The sequence below is a fragment of the Antrostomus carolinensis genome, unplaced genomic scaffold (assembly GCF_000700745.2).
Source record: "Antrostomus carolinensis isolate BGI_N321 unplaced genomic scaffold, ASM70074v2 scaffold22409, whole genome shotgun sequence".
Lineage (NCBI taxonomy): Eukaryota > Metazoa > Chordata > Aves > Caprimulgiformes > Caprimulgidae > Antrostomus > Antrostomus carolinensis.
The window spans coordinates 11,691-21,727 of record NW_010339524.1 but is presented as its reverse complement, the minus strand read 5'-3'; the positions used below and the strand labels follow the sequence as shown (position 1 = coordinate 21,727).

Here is a 10,037-nt window from a genome sequence, read left to right as displayed (position 1 = left end):
GAGGGGCCCCGCGGGTCTGCTGGGTGCCTGTGCGGTGTGTGTGCGGGGAGAGCCCCTGCCCTGCTCGGAGACACCTGCTAGAAACGGGAGAGTAAGGGCAGGTGGCGCTGGGAAAGGCCAGCCCAGCGCAGGGGTTGTGCCTCTGCTCCTTCCAGCAGCTCCTGTTTCCTCAGGAAGTCTCCTCAGGAATACCTGAGCCCTGTTACTGCGCTCCTGGGCTCGCAGGGTGAACAGGAGCTTGAATGTGACATCACCAGGGTCACCCCAGCACTTACAGGAGAAAGTAATGGTGATTCAGTGGATGGGCATCCCCCACACTGCTCCCTTCCCAGGGGTGACCGGGGACGGGTGGTTCAGAAGGGGTGCAGTCCCTGCTGCCTCATCACCAGTGCTCTTGGATGTGGGGATAAAAATTGCTTCTGGACTCAATGGTGGGGTTTTTTCTGTCCTTAAGAAGCTCGAGAGCAGTATCATTAGTGTTTGGAGCTGAAAATAGAGTGGGAAGAAATGGGAACAAAATTTCAAAGGGTTTTATCCCAGCTTGAAATAACACCGAAGCCTTTGTAGCATCTAATGTCTGAAAGTGAGTCTGAATCAGCTCTGAAAGAAGAACACTTCATTGCAGATGCATGTGCTGCTGCTTGCTGGTGTTGCTTGTCTAAATTAAACCCCGATTTTCCTCCAGGCACGTATGATTAAAGCACGTCTGCTATGTGGTCATCACGGGTAATGACAGAGCTGCCTGGAGGAGGTGGAGAGGCTGATCAGACAGGAGGAGGGCGTGATAACCCCGCAGCTTTCTTACAGTGCCCTGGCAGCTGGAGCTGGCAGCTTCCTCTGTGGCTTTCTGGTGCTGATTTATAAAGTTGAACATGATTGATTGTGTTTGTTGGATCCAGCATCATAACCCTTCATTCAGAACCTGACTCCCACTTTGAGTCTTCCCCCCAACATGGATTTTAAGAGACCCTCTGAGGTATTTCAGTGAACAAACTAGGGAGTGGCTTTTGCTGCAGTGGCTCGAGCTGGCCTTTGCTGCAGCCAGTTCTGCCCCGTTTAGAGCTTCTGTAATGAACAATGTTGTTTTCACAGACCATAAACGGGCCCTGGCTGCTCACTGCTGTACTCACCGGTGTCTGCCCTGGGTACCCCCTGTCAGGTGCAGGATCTCAGAGGCTGCCTGCCGAGCAGCTGCTGCTCTGGGGGCTTTGATACTTGAGGGAGACTCCAGGCACCCAGTACGCTGGAAAGAACAGCAGGTGGGGGACAGGGGGATGGTGCCTGCTGGAAACGTGGCACTTTGGTGCTGGAGAGCAGCAGTGGCATGAAGAATTGCCAGCTGGGGCTCAGTGGTTTGTTTTGGGGGTTGCCTGCAGCTCTGCCTGGAGCGAGGGACCCGTTGCCTCAGTGACACGCGTCTGCAACAGGATGCAAACTGTCCTGTGAAGAGCTGGCAGTCGGGGTGGGAAGGAGAAGACAATTGTCTTGAGGAAGCTGTTAAGTGGTGGAGCTGTGAGTGGAATGAAGGTTCTCTGATTACTATTCCAGGGTCAGTTCACAAGACCAGGAGCTTTCCAGCTGGTATGTGTGGATTTTCTGAGCAGCTGACTGCCTCCCCCCCCCCCCCCCCCCCCGCCAGTGTTTGGGTTCCCCAGCACGGGCCCAAACCTGGCATCTCTCAAATTCCTGAGAGCTCACTGGGGTACAAAGCCCTGTTACCTCAAATGAAACGGGGAGGCAGGTGTATTTTGAAGAAGGTTTGTTACTCTGCTAGTTTCTGAAATCTTTGATGTTTGGCATCTGAAAGTCTGGTGCAAGAACCAGGAGCCATCAAAGCAGCCGACTGGAGCCAGCTTCCAAACAAACAAACGGTGGTTTTCCACGCAACAGGGAGCAGACCCGTGGAACTCCTTGCCAAAGGTTGGTGTGGATGCAAGAAGGTTAAGTAGATTCAGGGGAAGACCGGGCAAAAAAATGTGGAAAAGGAATTCAGTGCTGGTTTCTGAGTAACAAAACACTGTTATTTAGGGTTTAGGAAGGGCCAGAACCAGCTGGAGGTCGGGGCAGCGCTTGCAGGGTCCGCGTGCCTCGCCTGACGCTGCCTCCCTGTTCCAGTTGTGGTTACTGCTTATCACCTCTCAGACTGGAGAGTGAGAAAAATGTGTTCAAGATACTTACCCCAGCGTGAACGAGGCTGTGTTTCAGAGCAGGGATGTGCAGTGGTCACAGACTCTCTGTGTCAGACAGCATCTGGCGTGTGCTCCCCAGGACACCCTCAGGGTTATGAATGAGCCCAGAAAAACGCCTCCTTCCCCCCCAGCAAGCCAGAGATAGCAGTGCCCTGAATGTTACCTTGAGATGATATTTCACATTGCCCTTTCCAAGCCCTTTATCCCATTGGTGTGTTTCTGACATGAAAAAGATCTACTTGGACTTGGGAGAGGAAGAAGAATGAGGTTACTGTTTGAACTGTGCCAGCGTGGCTGACACAAGGCTCAGCTATGAACACCCCTCGCTGACGTAGTGAAACTTGTAAAGGTAGATCAAGGCCTAATTTATTGTCAGAAATACTCTTTAGATCTGTTACCCCACCGTCATCAGCCGAGTGCCAGAGGGACAGTGTGCAGCTGATCAGAACCAGCAGTGCTTGTCTGGTTTAAAAGTTACAGTTGTCTGATAAGCTGCTCCCCTCTAAAGCTCTGAGCTGCTGTGGCTGCAGCTGGCAGGGTTTCAGTGGGTAACGTGTCCCTTCACTCTGTGTGGTCGCTGAGGCACCATCTCATTGTTGCCTTTCCTGGCCTTTGGTCACAGGTTATTTGAGGAGGATTGCTGAATTCCACCAGAGCATTACCTTGGAGGGGTTGTGCAACCCTGAAGAAGCCTCACTGCTGAGAGGTTGTCAGGTTCTGCTGTAGGACTCCTGCAAACGAGGTGCAGCAGGTCAGACATTAGCAGCCAGCTCAGGATCTGTGTGCTGCTTGAAGCAGGGATCAGCTTAAACTTCCAGTTTAGTTTGTTATTTGCTGTGTAATAGGAGTCTCAATTAAGACATTTATCACATAGCAAAATTCCACAGAATGTGAACAAAATGTAGATGTGCAAGATGGCAACTGAAATCTCACAGATGTTTCCAAGACTGCGATCTCTTGTGCTTCAGGAAGCCTGTAAGTGCCTGAAATGGGTGTGCTTGTTTGAAATCCAAGATAGCCTTATGGCAATAGTGTGGTTTTCTCCCAAATCTGGGTAACTGGACTGCCAGAATAGGTGTTGTCCCTCCTGATTGCAGAAGGCTGGAAATGCAAGAGCAGGCTGGGGCTAGAGCAGAGAGCTGGCTGCTCAGGAGGGTCTGAGCCATGAGTGAGGAAGGGCAGGAGGCAGCTGTACCCCCTGACAGGCTCTCTGAGGTCTGGCACTGCTCACCCTTACACCCTGCCCTCCACACTGGTGCTAAAATCTGTGGCTTTACCTTGGACACAAGCACGTTTCTCATGGTGAAGGGAGGTGGCTTATCTCCATTTTTACACATGACTAGGAGAGTCTGGTGATGCACATTTCTTCAGTACAACGCTTTTGGCTGTTATCTGAGCCCACAAGACACAGCAGCCACCACAGCTTTGTGTCCTGGCCTGTGCTGGTGCTTCTGGTCAGTGTGACTGGAAATCTGTTTGAACTGGTTTCCAAGTGGCATGAGCCTGGGTTGTGGCATCTCTAACCCAGACTGGTCAGTTGGTTTCAAGTCTAATGTTCTTCAGCCTGTCCTTCCAAAGAAGGACATGCTCTGCTGCTGACAGCTGCATGGGGAAATCCAATGGTTCTAACAGAAGTTTTATGCTCCTTCCAGGGAGGCACAAGGCTGAGGTAGGGTCTGAGCTTGGGAGAGCTGGTGGTTAAGAGCATTATTGTTGAGGTGATGTAAAGAGGAGGGAAGTACCAAATGGTTGCTTACACCAAAGAGGCAGCAAGCTTTTAGATTCTTACCTCCTTTCTCCTTACTGCACCAGCAGTGAAACCAATATTGAATCCTCTTCTTTGTCTTCCTGCATTTAATTCCTGTGCACTCTGGTGTATCTGAAACCAGAACTCTGGGAGTGAGGAGGAGGAATGTCAGAGATCTGGTTTTGCTCACACTGATCTGCTCCAACTTTGCAGAGATGTTTTCAGGGAAACCTGTTCCGTGTCTTAAAACACTTTGGAGGGTGTGTGGTTGATGAACACTTTGTCCAGGTGGCTGCTTGTCCTTGTTTTCTGGCACTTTATTATTGTACAGTCATATTCTTCCCTTTCCTGGCTCATTTCTCTGCTAGTGAGGTTAGGAATGAAACCTTTCACACCCCTCCTCAGCCTGATGGTCTCGTGTCTTGCTTGATCCAGCAATCTAATTAGTCGTAGAGCTTAGTGTTGCTCTGAGCTCGTTTGCAGTTCCAGTGGGTCTGTAGCAGCAGTTGTGTCTGCCAACAGGCCCTTGGAGTTTGTGAGGAGGTGACTCTGGGCTCCCACCTTCTGCACTGAGTTTCCTTTGCTGCGTGCCTACAGTTCTGACCTGCTGCTGCTGCTTCTTGCTTGCTCCACATCCCTTCTAAAGGCTGCACAGAGCATCTTCTGAGGCCTCATGGATAGAGAGAACCTGCTGGCTGAACACAGAAGATGGACTATGTGATCTGCTAATTAGGGAGTGAGTCATTAAGGGCAGACTTTCTTTGCTCACCACCTCAGAGCATCAGCGGTGCGTTTGAAGTAAATATGGGGCTGTACAGCTCCCTCCTCCTGCTGTCCTGAGGATCTGGTTTGGAATTTGGAGCGCTTGGTTCAGAGCCCACGCTGCAGTGATGCTTTGGGGAGCACCTGCTGTAGCTGGGACTGTTGTGGAGCGTGAGGAAGTCTTGGGTTTTCTCCCCCTTGCAGTCTCCCGTGGCCAGAACCGCCCTCCCTTCTGCCCCCCCTGGGCCAGGGCTGCTGGAGGGGCCTGGTCCTGGTGGTGGCTTTGTGCTTTCACTCCCAGATGACAGGGTTCTCTCTGTAAAACTGTTTTCTCTGCTCAGGGCCGTTGGTCATATCCTTCCAGAACTGGTGCCTCAAGACTATTAATGTTCCTGTCAACATGTCCTTTATTTATTCTGTGTGCTGAAGGCTCCAGGGAGGAGGAGGAGGAGGAGGCTCCAGTGCTAGTACTGTTGTTGAGGAAGCTTCTGAGGGCTGGCACTTGGCCCCACCTTTCTTGTTCTTGTTTGCTTTTGTCTAGTTCTTGTCAGAAACAGACATTTTTGAGACATTATTTCTTCTGGAAGTGCTTTTTTTTTTTTTCTCCCCCAGTTTGCAGCACTTTCAGTTTTCATGTTTTCCTGCAGGAGCTGTAGCTTTGGGAAGTTTTGTGGCAGAATAAATGACTTCCTGTGTAAATAGTCTGGTTTTAGGTTTGCTCGGGCACGACAAGGTGAGAATTGTCTGGCTGCAGTTGTGGCTGTCTGGACTAGAGGGTCCTTTCAGAAATATGTGACATGACAACATGTTTTGAAGTTGGTTTTTTTTTCTTTTGGCTTGGTGATTATAGTGCAAGACAGATGTGTGTGAATAAATAATTCTTTTTCTTGCTTGTGGGTTTAGCAAATGCTGAATGGCCTCAGATCCCAAGGTGTAAAGAGGAGTGAACTTGACTGTTCTTGTTTCTTGTACGTGCAAAGGCTGGATGCTGCTGGAGGCCAACATCTGCTCTGTGTTCCCTGTTGCTGCAGGATTTTGCCCTTTTAGGGTGAATGATTAGGACAGGAAGGTTATCTTAAACCTTAAAGTTATCTTAAAGTTCAGTTCTGATATTTTTTCCATCTGAAATGAGATTTCTGGTAAGACATCCTAAGGAGTTCTTCTAGAAGAACTGGCAAATGGCCAGTTTTTCATCCCCTAGTTTCCGTGGGTCTTTGCAAGCATGCTTATAAAATAGCTGGAAATTGGACAGTTGTTCTGAATAACGTGCACAGTCAATGTACAGCGTCCTGCCACCGTGGCCAAGTGTGAGTGCCTGGTGTAAGGGGCACAGAAACCATCCCAAGGGTGGCCTTGCTGCAGCCTGTGTTCCCCTTAACTCCCTCGTGTAGACAGAGACGTGCGTCTGACTCCGCAGTGAGCTCATTCACAGCCACCCCAGATCAGTGCAGATCACTGCTTCCTTTTCTTTCTTCATAGGGTGGGTTTTCTGCTCAGATAGTCCCTGATCTGACTCCCTCTGAGGTCGAGTGAGCCCAAGGGTTGGCGTGGGAGAACTGGCAGCAAGAGCTGTAGCCAGGCACGGAGGGAATGAGCAGAGCGGAGCCTCCCTTGGTTTTACAGCTGAGGCAGTGTAATGACTGACTGCTAACCAGGCTGTGTCCTGGGGCTGCAGACTTTGCCCTTCATGGCTGCTGAGAGCTCCATGTTGATCCAGTTCTATACCTGGACAATAAAGGGATTTATTTGGAATAAAGAGCTCTGATCTGAGGATTGTAGAATTGGCTGCAGCAACTCACCGGAGTAACCAGCCGGCCTGGTTTTGTGTCCCCGCCGAGTGGGTTTGGTACGAGGTGTGAGAGCCAGTGGGAATACTTAGACTTTTGTCAGCAGAACCAGAGGAGCTGAAGGAAGAGAGGCAATGACAGCAGCTGTTTGGTGTCTGTGGGAGGGGAAAGGATATTGGAGAGAAACAGGTGTGAGTCCTTTGATCTGAAATTTGGGCTGAACATCTCTTCTCTGGTTCCAGGGCTGTTGCTGTTCGAGGCATTTCAGGCAGCAGGGAACAAGTCTCATCGTCTCAACTAGTGTGTCCAGTGTTTGTTGCCTGGTGCTCTGGAAAACTGGGTTAGTCCCTGTGTGTGCATCAGAAACCTGACCACTTTATTGGTTTAACTGGATTAGCTGATGTTTAAACTGAACTGTTTGTTCACACTCGAACTGTAAAGAGATTGTACTTTGTGGTTAGTGCTTCCCATTGCCAACCTGTTCCTGGAATTGTGGTACTGATGGTGCTAGAGAAGAGCCCAACCCAGCAAGGAAAACAGGATTGCAGCAGGTTTTTGTCAGTTCTGTCTGTGACAGTCTGCCACCAACAGAAATGGCAGTGTCATCGTGGAGCGTCCTGGGGGTTTGGTGCTCTGGTTGTTGTCACTTCTGTTCTTCCCCACTCGTTGCACAGCTGAGGGAGAGGGAGGCTGTCAACCAAATAATGTCATTTTTGGTAGTAGCTAAAGAAGTAGAACACAGCTTCCACCTCTGGTGCCTGTGAAGGCAGCGCTGTCCTGTGCTTCACTCCCAGCTGAGTTGCTTCAGTTCTTAAGGGGAAATCATGCAGGAGAGGCTCCTCTGTGAGCAAGAGTCTGACTTGTGCACGAGGCCCGTGAAAAGCTACATGGGGACACACTTGCTTTTGTAGTATTTTCTTGCCCAAATCCGTTGCAGAATGACAGAGGGATAGCTCAGCTGTGGGGAACAAAGCTGTGCTTCGCTGGGCACGTTGGGGATTCGCCTCTTTGGAAGGGTTTTTATTATAAAATGTATTTTCCAGGCTGTGCAGCACCCGTTGTTCTCTGTGAATTCCCAAAGGAGAGGTTGGACAACTGAGTCTTTGGAGGATTTTATTGATGATGTTGGTTTGAGGCACCAGTGATGAATGGAAGAGGATGGGAGGAAGGCTGCTGACACTCTTGGTGCCTTTTTTTTACATCTAGCCCTTTGCTCACCCAAAGTCTTCTCTTCCAGCATCCGGGTGGAGAAGAGGTTTTGCTTGAACAGGCTGGTAGAGATGCCACAGAGAGCTTTGAAGATGTTGGGCACTCCACAGATGCCAGGGAAATGCTGAAGCAGTACTACGTGGGGGAGATCCACCCGGTAAGGACCCGCTGGCAGTGACAGCCCCTTTCAAACACAGGGTGGGACTGTGTGGAAGTGTCACTCCCCTTTGGGTAACCCACTAAACATGCACACCAAGGTGTGTCTCGTGAAACGAGTAAGTAGGGTTTTATCCAGTCTCTGTGTTGTCCAGGATTTCTGTTGAGGAAACAAAGCTAAATTGGTCTTCTCTTTCCAGCATTCAGAACAAATTTCTCAGCACAGCTAAATCAGGGGCACTGGAGCTAATCTAATCAGTTCCCTCCTTAGCTGGTGGTACTGTCACTTCCCCTCCCCCTGTAATTGAGAGTTCAGGAGGGTGAGAGATCACAGGGGCACAAACACTGGCTTCCTGCCTGCTGCAGAGATGGAGCCTTTGGGTACTGAGGGAGCGACTCCTTTGAAAACCGAGTCCAGGCAATTACCCCTGTGATGAGGACTGAGTACAGAACAATCCCCTCATAAACACTGCAGGTTTCTCTTGAAGTCAGTGCTTATCTTTTTTTTCTTCTTTTTTTTTTTTTCCCCCTTGACAGCACGACCGTAAAAAAGAAGGTTCTAAGGTAAGCTCTTAGGGTTTTACTTTTCTCTTTTAATTTAATGCTGTGGAAACAATTATGCTCACAAAATGAACAATGAAGTTGTCACACAGTTTGGTTTTTTTTTGTGTGTGTGTATAGAGTTTGTGGCTCTATGTTTACAGAAACTACAGCAGTGAATAAATCTTCCAAGCAAATTATACCTTTGTTTTTGTTCTGGAGCTCAGCAGTCACCGCTGTGTGAAATTGGAAGTGGTTTTCTGTGCCCTCTCCCCTGGACATCAGCAATGTTATTGCCACATCTTGAGCCACAGACCATAGTTTTTTTGCATTACTCCTGAGACCTGAGCACTGATCTGTCAGTGTCGCTACGTTGAAGCCAGGAGACAGGCACAGCCACCCTGGGGTTGGTTATAAAACAAGAATTCTCTGTTAACTGCCCTAGTAATCACTGGTGGTGTTTAAAACTCAGGTACTCCTGGATTAGAACAGGGCACAGTGTTGCAAAATTGCCTTTGAAATGGATGGGGAGAGGGCAATGGTAATAAATAGAATCCTATCCCAGAGGTAAACATGTGCCTGGCAGCTGGCTTCTCTCCTCACTTGGCTTGGAGGCTTGGAGCAGGCACAGCCCTGCCTTCAACAACGCTTCCATTAGATGCTGTTCAAAGCAGGGCCACTCGCAGGGCAGCGGGAATGGAGAAGGAAACTGGCAACAGGGAGAGCAGCCACTGAAGCCCTGGGAGTGTTTGCTCACTGTAGTCACTGGGGCTGGGTGAAGCCTACACTGAGTCATAACACAGGATCATGTATATATTCACCTTACAGTGTACTGCTTGGTTCAGCTCTGCTTCATCTATAGAATCACGTGGCTAAAACGTGCATGGAAACGAGCAGCAGTCTGAGCAGCTCCCTTGGATAGGAGTTAGATATTTTTTTTTAACTATTTTTCTCCTCTGAGGAGGGAGCCCAGTGAGTTGTGTACAGCTCAGGTCTTTTCCAGGGTACAACAGCCCAAGTGTAGTAATTCAAAAATAGCAGCAAGAAATAGAAGGCAGCAATGTAAAAAATAAATAGGAGGGAACCACAGAAAACAAGTTGTACACGTATCCTCCTGCGACACAGCTCAGAGGTAGCTCCTCACAGGTAAAGGCTGATGTTCAGCATCCACTGAGTGTATTCTGGCAGAAAAGTGAGCAATGAGGCTTGAGAAATGGAGATGGTTCTGGTTTGGATGGGTGGGAGAGGGGGTTTTTGGTTGGTAGGTATTGATCAAACTGGAGAGCGGGAACAGCTGTCGAGGAAGCAGCTGTGGAGTTCATCAGAGCCTGGATGAGAACTTCAGCTGGCTGGAAAAAGCACTTAAATCCTCAGAGTTCTGTGAAAGGAGAAGTGTAAAAGCTTGGGAACTGTTAGTGTGTGAGGGAAGAGCTGAAGGGACCGCTCAGGGGTCAGGCAGCGGGACAGCACGCGGGGCCGTGGGCAGGGGGTCGCAGTGACAGGACTGTCCCTGTCAGGGTGCCAGGTATCGTCCGCAGCGTGTGAGACCAGCAGGCTGGTGTGTGGGGTGGTGAGCAAGACTCTTTTTAACTTTATTTTTTTTCTGAGTGGTGCAAGTTGCAGTGTGCAGGTGAGGAGTGGGTGGGA

The 10,037-nt window shown here is 49.6% G+C and overlaps 1 protein-coding gene across 1 annotated transcript in view; it reads left to right on the top strand.

Moving 5' to 3' along the window:
• Nucleotides 1-7,722: 7,722 nt before the first annotated feature.
• CYB5B (cytochrome b5 type B) overlaps nt 7,723-10,037 on the top strand; it is a gene marked incomplete at its 5' end in the record, with an annotated part of 3,611 nt that continues 1,296 nt past the window's right edge. Inside the window, 2 exons of the mRNA XM_010175880.1 lie at nt 7,723-7,851; nt 8,388-8,414. Of these exons, the coding sequence (XP_010174182.1) occupies nt 7,723-7,851; nt 8,388-8,414 (156 nt within the window). The remainder of the gene's footprint in view (nt 7,852-8,387; nt 8,415-10,037) is intronic.